Source organism: Ictalurus furcatus, chromosome 3, assembly GCF_023375685.1.
Source record: "Ictalurus furcatus strain D&B chromosome 3, Billie_1.0, whole genome shotgun sequence".
Lineage (NCBI taxonomy): Eukaryota > Metazoa > Chordata > Actinopteri > Siluriformes > Ictaluridae > Ictalurus > Ictalurus furcatus.
In genome coordinates, this window is record NC_071257.1 from 11,753,492 (window position 1) to 11,773,688 (window position 20,197).

Below are 20,197 nucleotides of genomic sequence, written 5' to 3' on the forward strand. Positions count from 1 at the left end.
CAAAATCTAATTCATTTTATGCAACCCCCTCCCCCTCCTTCCCCATCCCCCTTTCGAGCCATGTTTTCCTCCATTGAGAAATGGTCTCATGTGTATAGACTGTTGCAAAACAAGGACCTTTTCACCTATCGGTGTGTGTGTGTGTGTGTGGGTGGGTGGGTGGGTGCTCTAATAAACCTCTCACTTTCAATGACGACATGTTTGCCACTGGAGAGCACATTTGCATAGCAAATTTCCATTTGAAAATGAACATGAGCACAAATAAATGGAGGGAAGTCAAATAGCAGCATTTCAAGTTCCACACAAAGTAAGTGGCCTGGATAATGTGAGACATGAAGTGAGATATTTTAGGTGTTCAAGCTGTAGGATAAATAGCCATACTTTCATACTGCACAGGCCACACCATAGAGCTTGAAGGGGAAATGTAATTCCATCCATCCATTTTCTGTACCACTTAACCTACACGGGGAGCCTGGAGCCTGTCCCAGGGGACATCTTGGTCGGGGTGCCAACCCATTGCAGGGCACAATCGCACACACATTCACACACTATGGACAATTTGGACTTGCCAATCAGCCTACAACACATGTCTTTGGACTGGGGGAGGAAACCGGAGTACCTGGAGGAAGCTCCTGAAGCACAGGGAGAACATGCAAACTTCATACACATAGGGCAAAGGCAGGAATCGAACCCCTAACCCTGGACATGCGAAGCAAATGTGCTAACAACTAAGCCAGAAAGGTAATTCCTTTTTTAAATAGAGCAAGGTTTGATAAAGTTTGCACAGTTTTGTATACAGTCACACACTGTGTTATTTTCCAGCCGCCTAGGGAGGCAGTGTCATTTTTTTCCGTTGTAAGTTTTGTCCTTCCTTCTGTTTGCTAGTGGCTTTGTGCCAATGCCATGCTTGACTGGCATGTTTATATCTCTCTGTTCTAATCCCAGCAGCCTGAAGTGCACTCATCCGGCTGGATTAGCATTGTGCCTGCGAATGTTCTTTTTTTAATTGAGACTGAAATGTTTTGAAGTTTTCTGTCATCAAACATATGGCAGAAACTTAAGACAATAGACAGCAGTACATTATGAGAGTACTTTGATTATGCACTTTATTATGCAATTCAAATACCTTATTTCTTAATGGACTGCGGTGCAACACTTGGAAGATGGATTTTATTTCCCTAGAGCTAACACAATGCCAAACCATTGCTTCATCTTGTCAGAAATCTCTTGTGCCCAATCAGGAAGTGTCTTCGGCATATCAAGTCATGTCTTATGACATTTACAGCTACTAGCAGCCTCTTGAATGAATGGAAATAGATTTTATAAACAGTACAATTTTCCTTAAAATAATTCCTTAAAAAAAATAGATAGTCCTTAGGGGTATTTTTTGTCACATTTTTCTTTGAGTGGAAATGCTATTGTTTAAAAAAAAAAAAAAAAGTTGACCTCATGAGTACGCTTTTTTTTTTTTAAAATTAGGACAAAAATAGAGCAATGTATATTAATTGTTTTTTAATTTTCTGTTTTCTTTTTTAATACCAATAATTCTAGATGGCATTGCTCATGAATTATGAAGAGCCAAGCTAAGAGCTAATTGGGAATATTGATGGGATTTTTCCTCTCCTGGTGTGTCAGGCTTATGATCTGCCAGAACAGAGCACGGTACATGTGGTGCTGCCTCCAGCTGGTTCAGCACGCCGCTCTGAGCTGGTTTTGCAGCGCAGGCTGAGCAGAGGAGTAGACAGTCTGACCCGACTGGACCTCAGCGCCTCACGATTGCCTACCACCTCCACTGGTCTCGCTGTCATCCTGGAGAATGAGGACTCACACACACAAACAGGTACAGACACAAAGGTGTATGTGGTGTGGGGGAGCTCAGTGGTGAGCCTGGGTTTTCTTTCTTTTCCTTTTTCTTCTTTTTTTACACTGGGACTATTTTAATCATGAGCCTACTCTTTGTGTTATTCTAAATTACATAATGGTTCAAATTTTGTCACGTGACAACAGAAACTATTAAAGGTGCAGTATGTAAATTTTAGATCCGTCTGATACTTGCAAGTTCCCCTTCCCCCAAATGAACCCTTTGATGAAATTATTGCTGCCTTCATGATGCCTTCTAAGGGGTAATTTGCAAGTCGTAATGAGGTCAATTCCCACCTTTGCATGTTCAACATCCAAACTGAGACGGAAAAAAACGTGGATGATTTGTTTGCTCTGTCTGAGCTCAGAAAGCTCTTAAAATCTTCCTTAACTGCACTTTAACAGTTACAGGCCTTAGAGGCTATTGGCACTGTTCTACTATAGTGAACTTCAAACATTCATACAACTTTTTTGACTGAAATTGCAGCACAGCAACAACAGAGGACACGGGAGGTAACGCGTGATGGTTCTCACCTGTGTTTCATTATCAGTCATCTACTTATTTATGTCTCTTTGTGCTTTCAGTGGCTCTTGTATCCTGCCAGCGAGAGAGAGAGACAGAGTGTGAGACCACTTGGCAGAGCATGCGAGACACATGTACACACACGTACACACACCATGAAGTGTGAACTTGAACCTGATGGCACGAAAGCCGCAAGTTTCTGTTGTTTTCTGTTGAGTTTTGAAAGTGTGCTGAAAAGCACGGTCTGAATAAATGTGATCCCAAAGCTCAATTACGATTCCTCCGGTTCTCTCGAGTCTTCCACCACACCCCACTTCAGCTGTCGAACGTGCTGATGGGAAATGACGTTAATTTCAACTTGCAAATCACCATTTACAAGGCACCACAATCACAGGATATATGTGGGTTCCCAGCTCTGTTCTGGCTGGGGGTGGGGCTAATTTCTAGGCCAGAAAAATATAATCAGAAGCCTGAAATGACGATCGGCGAGATCAATTACGCTTAAGTTAAGGTCTATAAATAGGTAAAACTTACCAACTGCAGTGATCACTTTTGTGTTCGGTTGTTTTTGTATTTTGTCATTTATCCCTTTATCTGAATTTTTTCACCATGGCAGTATTGTGATCCCATATAAACTCTCTCTTACTGTGTGCTCCCTATGCAGTTATCACCAGTTATCATAGCAGCAGGTCTGGTAGCTGGTCTTCTACTGAGAAAAAGAAAAATATCTTTTTTTTTTTTTTTACCTACCCAGTATAGCCATTGTGAGTTATTGTAACACAACATCCTATGCTGCTCTCTTCCAGACTCGTCCTTTATCCATTTTAGCGAGTATTTTTTGTGAAGCAGTTGTCATGCTCCTCACTGATGGGTACTTTTAAAAGCTGTCCTATGTTCGTCCTTCCAGCTCCTCTGTGGCTCCCCAACCCTCCCTCTTGCTCCACCCAATCTCATGCTTGTCTTTATCTAACTGTCCTCTGCCCCCCGCTTTAGAAGCATTAGCATAATGGAGCGCTCTCACAACAATGTCATAAATTAGACAGGCCATGCTTTATAAAACCCCACTCCACTGGATTTATTGAGAATCGTGTCAAGGTACCACATCCTTCTTCTCGGCCCCATGCTTTTAGCTCTAATGAGAACACTGCGGCCAGGTGTGTGTGTGTGTGAGTGAGTGAGTGAGTGAGTGTATGTTAGACAAGGGTGGGGCAGCCAGACAGGACGTGTTCTCCATTTCATTTACCATAAAAAATTCTAGTTGCCTTTTCTCCTGGCTAATTGGATTTGTGGCTCTTTTGTCCTCGGCTTGTGTCTGTCTGTACATTCCCCGATGCACCTTGTCCTTGTCTGATCCCTCACTCAGCAATGTTCTGCTCTTCACTCTAAACACACAATGGCTGCCGCTGACGCAAGCAGAGCAGCAAAAGCAATCTCTGAATGAATCTGGACATCATAAAAAGTGATTGTAGAAATTCAAGCATACCTGAATTTTTATTAATTTTTTTTCGGCCTGAATAGAGAGTGGGTTCATGGGTGTTTAATGTGTCTAGGCTAATGCATGAACACTCTTAAACTGTGCTCATGTTTATGGTTGTATCAACAGAACCCAAACCCCACAGCACTTTCTATGTGTTCTGTAAGACGGTGTGCAAGTCTATTCAGCCAGGAAAACTCCGCGTGCGTTGCCGAACCTGCAAGCAAGGAACCCTCACACTCAGCCGGGTGAGTGTGTATAAACCTGGGGCTGCAAAATCAAAGGATCTGAAATTTATTTTTTTCCATTTTGGTGATGATTTTCCAAATACATCTAATCTAATTACAATATTCTAGCAGACTACTATAGCATACACTACAGAAATAATTAGCGGTGATGTTACTTGCACTGACACATGGGATATTTATACACACAGGTTATATGAGTATGTCCATCCATCCATTCATCCATCCATTTTCTATGCTGCTAACCATAAAAAAAAATTCTAGTTGCCGTTTCTCCTGACTAATTGGATTTGTGGCTCTTTTGTCCGCAGCTTGTGTCTGTCTGTACATTCCCCGATGCACCTTGTCTGATTCCTCACTCAGCAATCACAGGGAGCCTGGAGCCTATTCCAGGGAACTCTGGGCATGAGGCGACGGTCACTGGACGGTGTGCCAGCCCATCGCCGGGCACAATCACACACCCATTCACACACTACAGGCAATTTAGAGATTCCAGTCAACGTACAGCGCATATCTTTGGACTGGGGGATGAAACCAGAGTACCCAGAGAAAACCCACGGGCAGAATATGCAAACTCGGTGCACACACAGGGCGGAGGCGGTATTCGAACCCCCAACCCTGGAGGTGCAAGGCAAACCTGCTGACCACTAAACCACTGTGCCCCCATAGTTTTTCATATTTTAATATTAGACACAGTTGAGTTTTTCTAACACTGTAGCTGTGACTAGTTACAGTCATTGGTGTTTGCTTTTAAATATAATTTAGGTGAAGGTTAAAATTTTCAAACTGGAACCCCCTTGTCTACAGTTCCAGTTACTTTGAAATGTATTGTGTAGCATAGTAATTATACTAGAAACTAATGCTTCTAATGTTTTCCCTGCAGCAATAGAATTTATTCCTAGCAGCTAAGTATTTTCTTGCAGCAAACTTTTAAGACCATTTTGACCAAATCATTTGTCAAATTAACAAACGCTGACGTACCTCAGCTGAATGAGAAACTTCTGACTCGTTGCCTGCACCGGAGGTGCTATATTTCTGTGTGTGTGTGTGTTTGTGGGTGCGCATGTACACAGCCCGGGGCTAGTGTTATCTGGCGTTCCAGCATGTGGGCATCTGTCCCACTGCACCATATCTGCACACTCTCTGCACGCTCTCGCAAAGGCTGAGTGACAAGTCACTAAGCTGCACCTGCCTTTTCTTCCTGCATAGGGTGGTCTTTGGCACATTGGGACTGCTTGTTCGCTGCCCATGTGCCAATGTAGCCTGCTTCCTGTGCCAATCTCATGCTGAAGCTGGCTCCGAGGATCCTCCGGCTCTGCCTGCCAGACTGTGTCCTCAGAAATTTCTCCTGATATGCAGCAAAACAAGGGCTAAGACTAAAGGTCCTGAGCTCTGCAATTTCCAATTTTGTTTTAGTGATGTGAAGGGACAGGGATGTCAGTCAGTGTGTTGCCTCTGTCCATGGCTGTTTGCTGCAGTGCCTCAACATGTGAACTAAGTGAGGTTTGTGTGTGTATTTTAACATTTCATTTCCATGTTCTGTCTCTGGAGGAAGAACTCTTTACACTGCTGCTGGGATGCTGTTATGCTGATGTGATTGCCTTGCACTTAAAACTCAGTTAACACAGAAAGGAGTGCTGATTGGATTCCTGGCACCCAGAATGTTTGTGCACAGCACACACATGCCAAATCTGCACATTTGGATAAGGATACTAAACAGAGATGTCCTGTTATTTCTGGATCCTTGTCCTGCTGTCATCTAGATGCATAGTCATGCTCAATTCATATTCCCCTCAAGTCCAAATTGAGTCTCAAGTCTGCAAGTCCAATTGGAGCCAAGAGCTCTATTTGGGATGTGATTACTTTCACATAGAGAAGGGGGGTAATGTTATTATTACCAGAGTATCTCTGTGATTTTCATCCTGTCCAACTTCTTGATCCTATGTCTGGAAAAATTATACCGTCTTCTCCTTACTATAAAATGGAATGTACAAATAATTGTGTATACGCCATTCAAGTAGACATATTGGTAAATATTCTGTTATATCCTGTGAGAATATAAATTTAATGTTTTTTTTTCAATAATTATAGACACATCCAGGGGGCATGGTGGCTTAGTGGTTAGCACGTTTGCGTTGCACCTCTAGGGTTGGGGGTTCGAATCCCACCTCCACCCTGTGTGTGCAGAGTTTGCATGTTCTCCGTGTGTTTCAGGGCTTTTCTCCAGGTACATCGGTTTCCTCCCCAATACAAAGACATGCACTGTAGGCTGATTGGCATTTCCAAATTGTCCATAGTGTATGAATGTGTTTGCGATTGTGCCCTGTGATGGGTTGGGCCTTAAGTTCCCTGGGATAGGCTCCAGGCTCCCCACGACCCGGTATAGGATAAGCAGTACGGAAAATGGATGGACACAAATAAAGAAAACATTAAGAGGAGCAGTGCTTTTATATAAGATTTTATGATGCATGCAGCCTACTAGTTACCAAGCCCAACTCTATAGGCATAAGCCCTGCAATGAGCAGTTACTGTACATTACACATAGAAACTTTTTTGTTCTATGATAATCAGTGGTGTATGTAGTGGACACGCAAGCCACGCACAGCTGAGGATGCCCCAGTGTGGAATGCAAAACGAAACATGACGAAACAAAAACATGCAAGTGACATTTTTAAGTGATATCTCTCAGGAATTATGTTCCAGAGAATGCGCTATTGGTGTTCTATACCTGTTCCGATTCATTCCTCCTGACCACCAGTGACGGTGCTACAGTAGTGGATGTCCGGAGCACCAGCCCAACATGTCGAGAAAATAAATACCAACAAAGTCACATGCTAACGTGAGTTGAGTGCAGGTGATATAAGCCACTACATCTCAGCACTCCACCTCTTTCGCTTTCTCGTCTTCAGATTAGGGTCGTAGTTTTTTTTCACCACATCGTCAAGTGCAGATTTCTTGGAGCTGCGAAAATTCATCCTCCCAAGCTGTGATGATACGTTTGGCACTGTGCTGTCTGACTGGTAACAACTTGTTTGTTTTCCGGATTGCTCGCCACTGGTAAGTACTGGCAGGCTTTTTCCTTAGCATCACGGCTACGGCTGTCGAGCTACGAGCCATTTGCTGTGACGTGAGTAATTTTCTCTGCATGGCATGCCACTTTCCTCACAGTTTTATCCGGAGGGGTATTACCGGCTTTTGGCTAGTTAGCGATTTGTGTTCCCGCTGTCTCGTGTTAAATATATTGTGTTGCACTTGTGCCTGCCGGTCCTTACCGTGGGTGTTGTTGACCTTTATTTGAAGCTCATGCGCTCTCCTCTCTGTTCCTCGCGGTTCATCTGGGGGTAGGAGTATTTAATTGGATTATTTTTTAATAGCTCTCCTCGTGGTTGTGTGCAGAGGCTCTCCACTTTAGTGACTATGACTGTCAGCTCAATTTCCACTGCCTATCCCTTGAATTGTAACCTCTGCCCTATTGAGCTTCTTCCTAATGATGGGCATGATCTCTGCCCATCATGCCTGGGTGTTCAGCATGTGAAAGAAGTACTTACAGACCTATGTCCGCATTGTAGCTTGCTCCCGATGTCTGAGAAACAGTTGCGTTTGGCTGGACTGGACCACAACTGGGATGCTAAGATTTTGGAAGCAAGTTTGGGTTTGAGGCAGAGAGCTCAGAAATGCCGTGCCTTAGCAGCTACTGGCTTTCTCTCAGCTAAAAGATCTAGTGCTAGGGGAAATCATTTGGCAGGGCACCTGTTTTCAAAGAAGGTGGCTGGCCTTTCTTCAGACATGGCAGAGATGAAACGTCTCTTGCAGGTCATCCAGCCAACAGACACAGTTCCTGCTTCTATTACAGTTCCCATCAGGGACACTTGCTCACACTCTTCTAGCGAGGAGGCTACTGTCTCACCTTTCCCTCGCCATAGCCCCCAAAATGACGCTATGTGTACATGTGCTTCTGACACACATTTTCAGGACCATCTCCTCACTGATGTCACTGGGATTCAGGACAAGCCTGCAGGGCCCCTGTTAGCCAGTGGCTCTGGTGATTCCTCTCTCCACTGTTTGGGGATGGCCACACCTCAGAAGGATGACACATTGGAGGTGCTTCAGATGGCAGTGGCCTATCTTGGCCTGGATGAATGCCCTGCACACCTTGTTCAGTCCAGTGTGTTTTTTCGCAGTCCTTCGCCTAATGACTCATTTGCTATGCCTGCGTGTAAGGACTTTGTTACGGAATTCTCAAGTGCTCTCAAAGGGCCAGGGATGGCCAAGAGGCGTTCCAAGACCGCTTGCACCTTAGGATCCATTGCAGAAGCAGAGTTCATCAGGTACAGAATGTACCAGAGGTTAAACAGCTGGTCGCCGCACTGGTGGTGTCACCAGATGAGGCACTGCATGGGAACATTTGATGTCCTAGCGCTCAGTGTGGTCGCACACATTCCCTTCTGAAGAAAGCATATGAGTCAGTTTCCTACGTTGCTTGGGCTGAGAACACCATCTGCCAATTGATTTTGGCTGCTTCTAATTCTTTGGGGTCTGTAAAAGTGGATCCTTCTGTTCCATGATTTCTGTAAACAGCCTTGCTGGACATGGGGTATGTGACATAAGAACTGGGAGGTCTCACTCCAACACTCTTGACTGCTCTCTGGCAGGTTTGGCTTGCTCAAGCCAGATTGTCGGTGGATTATAAAAAGACTTTGAGAGATCTTCCCATCATTCCAGGATTTTTTTTGGCTCAGATGTATCTGAGGTGTTGGAGAGGCATGTAAAATTGTCTGTGACCACTCAGCAGGTACAAGTGCAGCGTGCTCTGAATTTTATGGCACCAGCAGCCACGCTTTCATCAAATGCTTTCTAACAGTCCATAGGCCCAGCAGCAATTTTCTGGGTCTGAAGATGTACAGGTTCCGTGCCCCACGGGGCCCATGTCCGCGTCCCCTCACAACTTCGAAAAGCCGAAGCTTCAAGGCCTGAGGCACTTGGGCCGGTGGTCAGACATTTCACAACATGTAATCTAAGTTATTAGGAAAGCACTGTGTCAGACTCCCTGGGTCTTGGGATGCTACGCAACGGATATACTCTGCAGTTCTGAAGTCAGCCCCCAACTTTATCGGGATGCATCTCGGCTGTTGTGGAAGACATAGTTCATTCAGCAACTCTCTCTCTCAAGAAATTTGTTCATTGTTAGAGAAGAGGGCAATAGATGTGGTTCAGCACCTGGTTCAGAGGGATAGGTTCTACTCCACATATTTTCTGGTTACACAGCAGGATGGAGGCTTTTGTTCAGTCTTAGATTTGAGGAGACTCAACAAGTTCTTAAAGAAGCTTCCCTTCCCTTGCGCACGACCGTCATTCTACTGTTGGTGGTGGAGGGAGATTGGTTCATGAATGTCGACCTGACAGATGCATACTTTCATGTTCCTATTGCTGTGCATCACAGGAAACCAGACTTATCAGTTCAGTGTCCTACCCTTTGGTCTTTCTCTAGCTCCTCGAGTATTTACAAGGTGTAAGAAGGCTGTCCTGTCACCCCTTTGGTCCCAGAGGTTGCGGATTCTGTCATATCTAGACAATTGTTTGCTTTGCACACAGATGAGGGACCATGCTGTGCACGATATCCAGCTGCTACTAGACCACATTACCAAGTTGGGTCTCTTGGTGAATAGGGAAAACAGTTCGCTTTCTCCAACGCAATCCATCATGTTCATCGGGGTGACTATCGATTTATCCACAATGCGAGCCTCTCTATCTCAGATGACCGATATCCTAAATGGTCTTGCCCAGTTTCATCTGGGGGCATCTCTCCAGTATGGGATGTTATTGAAGCTGAACGGAATTCTGACCTCAGCCATCTCTATAATTCCTCTGGGACTGTTTCACCTGTGGTCCCTGCAAGTGTTGAGCAACATCCATTCCATCATCGTCATCGGCAGATCGTAGTGACTTGCAGTTGTGTGCGTGCCCTTCGACGGTGGACCTCACCGGCCTTTTTGACAGCAGGCATTCTGTTGGGGATTGTTCCCTCTTGTTGGGAGTTGGTACCAACCGATGCATCCCTCAAAGGCTGTGGAACAGTTTGGAACCACAGGGGTGTTGAGGGAGCATTCCCTTGATCATGGTGCTGGAGATGCGTGACATATTCTCCTAGTGCTGACAGGCCGCAATGTGCTTGTGTGCTCAGACAACACTTCGACGGTTTTCAATCTGAATCACCCATGGGGCACGAGGTCCGAGAGCTTGCTACAGCTCACTCACAAAATCCTCACCTGGTCACTCCTGTGGTTTGCATCACTGAAGGCTGTTTATCTGCTGTGGATAGCTAATCAGTCTGCAGATACTCTGTCCAGAAATAGTCTTCGTCTGGGTGAGTGGAGGTTCCACCCGGATGTAGTTCGGGACATTTCGCAGGAATTCGGTGTGGCGGAAGTGGATCTATTTGTTTCAGAGAACACAACTCACTGGCTGTCTCCTGTATGTCTTTCCTCCAATTCCTCTGCTGTGGGAGACACTTCTCAGAATTGCTCAAGCCAAACACAGGGTGCTTCTGATTGCACCACGGTGGCTGTCCAGACCATGGTTTCCCTTGCTCCTAACCTTGCTGAGGGACAGATCGAGGCAGCTTCCCCTCAGGAGTGATCTATTGTCTCAGCTGGATGACCACATTTGGCATCTGAACTCAGCCTGCCTATAGTTATGGATCTGGCCTCTGGGGCCAACTCACTCTTAGCAGACTGTGAGCCTTTGGTCGTTAACACTGTTCTCAATATGAGGGCTGCTTCCACGCGAGCACTTTATGCCTATCGATAGAAGTCCTTTTGTACATGGTGTGAGACTCGTTGGTTTGACCCTGTACGATGTGCAGCCTCTGTAGTTTTGGCTTTCCTACAATGTCTTTTTTGAACAGTGATAGAGCAGCCTCCACCTTAAAGTTTTATGTGACAGTTATCTTTGTGCACCATTCACCTGTGGATGCCTTGCCTTTCGGCTCCCAAACCTGGTTTGCAGTTTCTTAAAGGGTGAGAGGCGCCTCAATCCAGCTTGTTCTCCCCATTCTCCAGTGTATAGTTTACCTCTGGTTTAGGAGTCCCTTTGAAAATCCCCACTTGAACCACTGGAGGGGCAGGTCTTAGGTGGAAGTTATTGAAGGCGGCTTTTCTTCTGGCTGTGGCATTTACGAAAAGCGTTGATGAGCTTCATGATCTGTTGAGTCAGTCCTGCATGAGATGGAAACCAGAGGGTACCGGTGTTGTCCTCTGGCCCAAACCAACTTTGCTTCCTAAGGTGCTCCTGCACCAGACCATTAATCCATCCATTGAGCTGTGTTCCTTCCAGCTGACGGGCCTTGAGAAGTGTTCCCTGCTCCTATGCTCCATACGGGCCTTGTGGTGCTATGTAGAGGCGCCGACACAGTTAAGACATTCGGAACAGTTTGACCGTTATGAAGGTGTTAAGAAGGGTGCCCCTCTGTCTAAACAGAGGCTGTCATGGTGGTTTGAGGTTATTGCCTTAGCAATGAGGTTACTGCCTTGACATACAAGCAGGCCACTTACCATTACACCAAGGCTGTTTCATCTTTGTGGGCTGCCTTCAGTGGTGTCTATCTTAGTGACATCTGTGCTGCAGTGACATGGTCCTCTCCCTGTACCTTTGCGAGATTCTATAATGTCAACGTTGCTTCATCCCAAGATGTGGGCTCGGTTGTGCTTAGCCAGTGACACCTGGTCTTTTCTGGTGAGTTACTCCTCATGACTTTTCTGGTACGAGTCATCCATTACTGTCTTTCCATTACTATCTTTGCTGGTAAGGATGAATGAAATAGAATGCTGATTATGGATGTAACCGTGGTTCTGTGAATTCCGGATGGCTGCCAGAGTTCCCGGTCACTCGGCGTGCAAGAAGATGCTCCAAGGTGGAGTGCTGAGCTGCAGTGGCTTATATCACCTCCGCTCAGCTCACGTCACCAAATGACTTTGTTGGTATTTATTTTCTCGACCTATATGGCTGGCGCTGCGATCATCCACTACTGTAGCACCGTCTCTGGTGCTCATCCAGAATTCACAGAACCACGGTTAAATCCATAACCAGTGTTAGGTGTGTAGCTTGCCCTCTCTGTAGTTGTTAAGTATTTTATATTATTAAACGTAGTTTACGTGATTTTTTGTCATTTTCAAGATTTACAGTTAATTTAATTTTGATTACAAATTGTTTCATTAATGTGCTTTATCATAAATATACTTTATTTAATCTAAAAAAATGTAGTGCTATGTAATAAAGATGCTAAGTGTCATATAGTTATGACTCAAATCAGTCCAAGTCCAGCACACTTATTACATCACTAGACTAGGCTATACTTATGTCTCTAATGTCTGTACTTATGTCTATACTTATGTTTATAATTCTGTACAGTCAGGACACTATCATACCTTGTATTATGTTATTAACGAGCGGTTTACTGTTTTTTTGTTTTGGAGTGTTGTACTTTCTTGCCTGTAATTGTAACATCCTCAACCAACCAATAAATGCATGGCATGCTCGAGTGCAAACTCTGTTCAAATCGGGCTGCAAGATTCTCACAGCTGGCTCAGGGACAGAGTGCTGTTTGTCCAACAGTAACCTAATTAAGGCTTTGTTGGGATGTGGTGTTGATTCTCTATGTCCAGAGAGAGAGAGAGAGGGAGAGTTAGAAGGAAAGAGAAACTGGTGTGAACAGTGGAGAAGGTGCTGGTGAATAATTCATAAGCACTTTCCTCATTAATCATCACATTCACTTGGAGGGGTGTGTGTGTGTGTGTGGGGGTGTGTGTGTGTGTGTGTGTGTGTGTGTGTGTGTTTTGATGCACCAGGGTTCTGTGTGACCTTTCCTTGCTGTCGCTTAGCAGGTGTCTTCGTGTAATCTCCAAGCCCCACCACCATAGCCCTCTGGATTCTTCCCAGCCCTCGCTCCAGCCCTCTATCACTCCCCTGTCTGCTGTGGGGGGAGTAATGATTTTCGTAACCTTTTTCTCTAGCTTATTAAGGCTCCTGTTGGAATGTTTAAAATGTTTATGCTAATTAGGCCTGGCTTGCTCCGGCAGTTGTTCATCCCAAAACAATTATGGATAGAAATAGTGTCTTAATCTGGCAGAAGGGTGCGTGGGAGCCAGAGGACAGGTACACATGGAGAGAGAACTGACTGAAAAGATTCTAAAAGGTTTTTTTTTTTTTAAATAGAAATTTCAGCCTGTCCTCTAAAAGGTCCACCCTCATTTAGAGCTTTGCTCCTCTGTCCATTTCTACCATTCACATAGAAATCACATTTCATCCTGCACTCAGCATGAATGCTAGATGGGAAGATTAAGTAGAAAAAAACTACATAATTTTAATAGTGATTGCAAGTGGGGAGTTGATTGATACTTGATAACTGAATAATTGGTTAATAGTGATACTAGGGGAACTTTTAAACATAAAGTGGCCAGTCATTTACTTGCTTTTTTTATTTTGCTTTTTACAGGGACCCTCATGTTGGGATGACGTGCTTCTCCCAGATAGGATTCATGGTGTGTGCCAGTCGGAGGACTGCGATGGCCGAGTGGCGGTGAGAGGAGAGAGTTGTGCCATGTGTGTCTGCACTGACTGTGGTCCTGCCCTCTCTCACAGTCACTGTCACAGTGGGGCCTATTTCAAGTGTATAAAGAACCAAAAATTATGGGTTTTCCAATGGACGCTGGCCAGTCAAAAGATTTTTGGTACCTTTTCATGATTAATACCAGCAGAAATGTAAATTTACTAGGGTATGGGCTAGCAGCACCCCTCCTGCTATGTGTACTACATCATACAACATGCACTGAACATAAAATACAGAATAAGGAACTTGAAGTTCTGTTGGTTCTAGTTATGGCTCGCTTTTGTTCCCATACATGTACTGTATGCATGTATATATGAGAGTGTGTGTACAGTATCTCACAAAAGTGAGTACACCCCTCACATTTTTGTAAATATTTGATTCTAACTTTTCATGTGACAACACTGAAATTACACTTTGCTACAATGTAAAGTAGTGAGTGTACAGCTTGTGTAACAGTGTAAATTTGCTGTCCCCTCAAAATAACTCAACATATAGCCATTAATGTCTAAACTGCTGGCAACAAAAGTGAGTACACCCCTAAGTGAAAATGTCCAAATTGGGACCAATTAGCCATTTTCCCTCCCTGGTGTCATGTGACTTGTTAGTGATGCAAGGTCTCAGGTGTGAATGGGGAGCAGGTGTGTTAAATTTGGTGTCATCGTTCTCACATTCCCTCATACTGGTCACTGGAAGTTCAACATGGCACCTCATGGCAAAGAACTCTCTGAGGATCTGAAAAAAAGAATTGTTGCTCTACATAAAGATGGCCTAGACTATAAGAAGATTACCAAGACCCTGACACTGAGCTGCAGCATGGTGGCCTAGACCATACAGCGGTTTAACAGGACAGGTTCCACTCAGAATAGGCCTCGACATGGTCGACCAAAGAAGTTGAGTGCACGTGCTCAGTGTCATATCCAGAGGTTGTCTTTGGGAAATAGATCTATGAGTGCTGCCAGCATTGCTGCAGAGATTGAAGGGGTGGGGGGTCAGCCTGTCAGTGCTCAGACCATACGCCGCACACTGCATCAAATTGGTCTGCATGGCTGTCGTCCCAGAAGGAAGCCTCTTCTAAAGATGATGCACAAGAAAGCCTGCAAGCAGTTCACTGAAGACAAGCAGACTAAGGACATGGATTACTGGAACCATGTCCTGTGGTCTGATGAGACCAAGATAAACTTATTTGGTTCAGATAGTGTCAAGCGTGTGTGGTGGCAACCAGGTGAGGAGTACAAAGACAAGTGTGTCTTGCCTAAAGTCAAGCATGGTGGTGGGAGTGTCATGGTATGGGGCTGCATGAGTGCTACTGGCACTGGGGAGCTACAGTTCATTGAGGGAACCATGAATGCCAACATGTACTGTGACATACTGAAGCAGAGCATGATCCCCTTCTTTTGGAGACTGGGCCGCAGGGCAGTATTCCAGCATGATAATGACCCCAAACACACCTCCAGGACGACCACTGCCTTGCTAAAGAAGCTGAGGGTGAAGGTGATGGACTGGCCAAGCATGTCTCCAGGCCTAAACCCTATTGAGCATCTGTGGGGCATCCTCAAATGGAAGGTGGAGGAGCACAAGGTCTCTAACATCCACCAGCTCCGTGATGTCGTCATGGAGGAGTGGAACAGGACTCCAGTGGCAATCTGTGAAGCTCTGGTGAACTCCATGCCCAAGAGGGTTAAGGCAGTGCTGGAAAATAATGGTGGCCACACAAAATATTGACACTTTGGGCCCAATTTGGACAGTTTCACTTAGGGGTGTACTCACTTTTGTTGCCAGCGGTTTAGACATTAATGGCTGTGTTTTGTTATTTTGAGGGGACAGCAAATTTACACTGTTATACAAGCTGTACACTCACTACTTTACATTGTAGCAAAGTGTCATTTATTCAGTGTTGTCACATTAAAAGATATAATCAAATATTTGCAAAAATGTGAGGGGTGTACTCACTTTTGTGAGATACCGTATGTATGTACGTGTGTGTGTGTGTGTGTGTGTGTGTGTGTGTGTATATATATATATATATATATATATATACACACACATACACACACACACACACACACACACACACACACCCTCACACAGTTATGCCTCAGAATCCATCACTCATTCTATACATTTATTACCCCCCTCCACTTCCTCTCAGACACACTCATCAAATTCTGACTTTTTCATCAGTTTTGCTGTTTTTCTCTCTGTCTCTCTTTATTGTCTTTGTCTTTGGTCTTTTCTCTTGCAGTTGCTATTTCTCTACCATCCAAAACATGGTATCTTTTCTTTTGTGTAGGAGTTTTATTGGAAGTGCGCTGCCCATCCCACTTGTGATGATGACACATCGGTGGCACTGGACTTGATCATGACCAATGTGCGCCATGTCCCCTGCATTGCCTGCACTGATGTTGTGTGAGTATATCTTAAGTTGTCTATGCAGAAAACTTACCTTGAGTAATTATATCTCTTTCTGTTAAAATTGATACATGGTAAATGGCATACTTATATAGCGCTTTTATCCAAAACGCTTTACACTGTGTCTTATTCACCCATTCACACACACACACTCACACACTCACACACCAATGCTAGCAGAGCTGCCATGCAAGGTGCTAACCTGCGATCGGGAGCAACTTGGGGTTCAGTGTCTTGCCCAAGGACACTTCGGCATGTGGAGTCATGTGGGCTGGGAATCGAGCCCCCAACCCTACGATTAGTGGACAACCCGCTCTACCAACTGAACCACAGCTGCCCCATGATTAGTAAATTTGCCAGCGGGGGGTTATTCAGGCAGGCACCAGCTTATGTTTTGCAAAAGTATCAGTCAGGGTTTGGCTATAAAAGATATCTCAAAGTTTGCATTCTACATCCTGCAAAGCACCATTAAATCTATTATTAAAAAAAATGGAAGAATATGGCACAACCACCAGGTCCTCCAGCAAACGTTAGTAATTGGAAGGACATTAGTCAGAGAAGCAGCAGAGAAGAGATCAATAGCTCAAATGGGAGCGAGGTTAACAGGAAAACAATGGCCTGGACACTCCACAAAGGTGGGCTTCATGAAAGAGGCATATAAACTGCTGTGTTTTAGACTCAGTAAACATATGGAAAAGGGTTACCTGGTTTGATTAAACCAAAATTGAACTTTTTGGCCTTGGCACAAAGTGTTACTTTTGGTGGAAATGTAGCCATCACCCTGACAAAAACATCCACACAGTGAAGCATGATTGAATATGGTTAGGGATGTTCATCAGCAGAAACCAGGAAGCTGGTCAGTATTGAGGGCAAGATGGTTGAAGCCAAATACAGGCAATCCTAGAAGAGTTTTGATTCTGATGAGGTCCACTTTTAAATAGAACATTGACCCTGAGTGTACTGTCAGACCTACACTGGAGAGATTTAAAACCAATAACCTGTCTGATAGAACTTGAGCAATTTTGCCAAGAAGCATGGACAAAAATATAGAGCTGATGGAGACAGATGACTTGCTGCTGTAATTTCAGTCAACGATGGTTCTGTTATCATATGCAGCATGTATAATTAACCTTTGTGTCATAGTAAAAAATATTTTCTACTTTCAAATATTAAACATTTTGTAATTCAAATGGTAAAAATCCCTACTGAGTATATTTCAATTTGATGATGTAACACCACAAAGTGTGGAAAAGTTCAAAGAGGGTGATGCAAGGCAGTGTATCTTGGGACCATTTAGGTATTATACACTGCCTCTGGCAATTATACAGAGTTCATAGACCTACAGCTACATAGGAAAAACCTGTCAAAATATATAATTACCACTACTCTACCCCATAATAACTACCACACCTCTTAGCTGGCTAAGGATAATTGGCTAGCTAGTTAACTGAGTATATGAGTTCTGTATTTAAATGTGTCAGTGACACATCCTCACGGTAATTTGCATATTTACCTGTGATTGGTTTAAAGCATGGAGGCGGTTTTCCTTTTCCCTGTTTTTTTTCATAAATGTAAAAAAAAAAAAATGCTTTACCTTTCGGAAGTCATGGTGGCTTAGTGGTTAGCACGTTTTCCTCACACCTCCAGGGTTGTGGGTTCAATTCCTGCCTCCACCCTGTGTATGTGGAGTTTGCATGTTCTCCATGTGCTTCGGGGGTTTCCTCCCCCAGTCCAAAAACGTGTAGTAGGCTGATTGGCACTTCCAACTTGTCCGAAGTGTGTGTGTGCTATTTTCCCCTGCGATGGGTTGACACCCTTTCCAGGGTGTCCCCCTCCTTGTGCCCTGAGTCCCCTGGGATAGTCTCCAGGCTCCCTGTGACCCTGTGTAGGATAAGTGGTACAGAAAATGGATATATGGATGGACTTTAGCTTTATGTAACAAACCTGACCCAAACATCAGTTTATGTATTTAGAATCAGGCACTCAGAAGAGTTCTTCTAAAAGAATGTTTTTGAGTCCAGGGACACTTTAAAAGATCATTGCAAGACAACAGAGTTAGCAGTCCACGCTCACACAGAAGACATGGTGAGATCCTTTGTGTTTTATGGCTGCCTCATATGGTAAGACCACCTTAGAAACAAAGCCAGAGAACTTAAGAATTAGGTAATTGCAGAAACAGTCGAACAGATGAAACCTCTTAGAAATGATAACACAAGTCTTGACTGTAGCCGTGACTTTATTAGTACCAACACAAACAGAATGATTCAGAATGACTGAATGTTAAACCACCTCAGCGAGTAAAATTCACCTCCCATCACACCTGGCTGCAATCACCAGGCTCGGTGTAGTGTGTGTTCTTGCTGAAGGTCAGCAGTTAGTCATTAGTTCAGCACAACCGTTGCCACATTCATGCTTTCTGGATGACGAGAAGACGGCGAGATCTGGCACAATGCAGCCCAATCAGCGACACTCACCATTCAAATCAAGAACTGATTGAAGTGGCACAGCAGTTAGCTTCCTGAGTGGGCCTTTGTTTGGCCTTCGGCCTTCGCTTCATGCCTGCTTCTCCTCCTCCTCCTCCTCTCTGAAAGGCAAAGGCAAGGACACAGGCATGTTCTTAAAGCACCACCAGAAGATGGCTTACTCTTGCTGAGCTCAGTGCTAGCAGGCTGACTTAAGATCAAGTGTGTGTTCTGTTGAGGGTGTGCTAATGGACAGGGAGTTCTTAAGGTTTTGTGGGGGAAATGATTGCAAGACTTGTGGAAGTCAACTGTGTGTGTATGTGAGACAGGCTCTTTTAGAGTATAAGTGGTGTTTTTGAATGCTCAGTCCTTGATTGGCAAAAAAAATGAATTTAATCAAAACAATCAAAAAATCAGCAAGAGAAAGTGGCATTACTATTACATATGTGGATTCACCTAATAACGATTTCTTTATATTGCTCTCGCTCTGCGCCCTTTCTTTCTTTCTCCCCCCCCCCACCCCGCCATACATACACCTGTATTTGTGAGGCTGGTATCTAAACTGGATCACCCTCCTGCCTGCTGTCTTGAGCCCCATGCTGTCTTGAAACAAAGCTGTTTTCCCAGACAGTCATCAGTTATTTGGAAAGCCTCAGGGGACACCACATCCAGAGCCAGTCCACAGAAATTGAGTCTTGCCTCATGGCACTGCGGAAGAGTGCCATTAAAATAATAATACTACTACAATACTGCACTGAGCAAAATACTACTTGAAATTGGCAAAGAAATCAAATCAGTGGTTTAGTGCTGTCACATGTGGAACAGCAATCTATTGATTAACTCGGAGGAAAGCAAGGATTGCCGTTAAGAATTATTATCTTCACACAAGTATTCCAACAAATTTGGCTTTCTGTGTCAGGACTGTGGAAACTGGAGATAAATCAGTAACTTTACTAACTGCTTTATTGTGGTCAGGGTCATGGTAGATCCAAAGTCTATCCTGGGATCACTGGGTGCAAGGTGGGAATATACCCTGGATGGGATACCAATCCATTGTAGCACAGCTTGCACTCGTATGTACATGTACAGTATGCACTCCTGGAGCTGTGAGGAGGCAGTGCTGCGCTGTCATGTTGCCCAGCAAAAGACCATTTCTGAAGAAGGAAAAAAAAAGTGCATCTCTAATGCTTCTTAAGTGTTTTGTTTCAGTGTTTTTGATCTGTTTGCTACAGTGATGTGATTGTCTTGTCAAATATCATATGGCAGAGTGAAGTCTAATAATAACTAGTAGTGCTTAGGGTTGCATGGTATACCAGTACCATGGTAGTATCGTGATATTAAAGCTTCAGAGTACCACTGATGCCACTGTAATTTATCAACGGTAGTATCATCAGAACAGTAGTACGTTAAGTAATGTTGTATGTGCGGCAGTTGATACTATTTTTGCTAAAACGACACATCTCACTGGTTTTGCAGAATACACAAAAGTTAGTGACTCTTCATTTAACCTAAATTCTTCACCTTAATCTTTAAAGATTTCCCGTTTGCTAGTAAGCGAGCTAACGTTATGCTAACCGCTCTGTGTAAATAATAAAATTAACTATTTTAAATAATTAATTA

At 44.2% G+C, this 20,197-nt stretch overlaps 1 protein-coding gene across 2 annotated transcripts in view; it reads left to right on the forward strand.

The window, feature by feature from the left end:
• Positions 1–20,197, forward strand: part of prkn (parkin RBR E3 ubiquitin protein ligase) — a 119,131-nt gene that overhangs the window by 41,809 nt on the left and 57,125 nt on the right. For both annotated transcript variants that reach the window (XM_053620787.1, XM_053620786.1), the window contains exons 3-6: positions 1,636–1,840; positions 3,987–4,105; positions 13,593–13,676; positions 15,997–16,112. In XM_053620787.1, the coding sequence (XP_053476762.1) occupies positions 1,636–1,840; positions 3,987–4,105; positions 13,593–13,676; positions 15,997–16,112 (524 nt within the window). The remainder of the gene's footprint in view (positions 1–1,635; positions 1,841–3,986; positions 4,106–13,592; positions 13,677–15,996; positions 16,113–20,197) is intronic.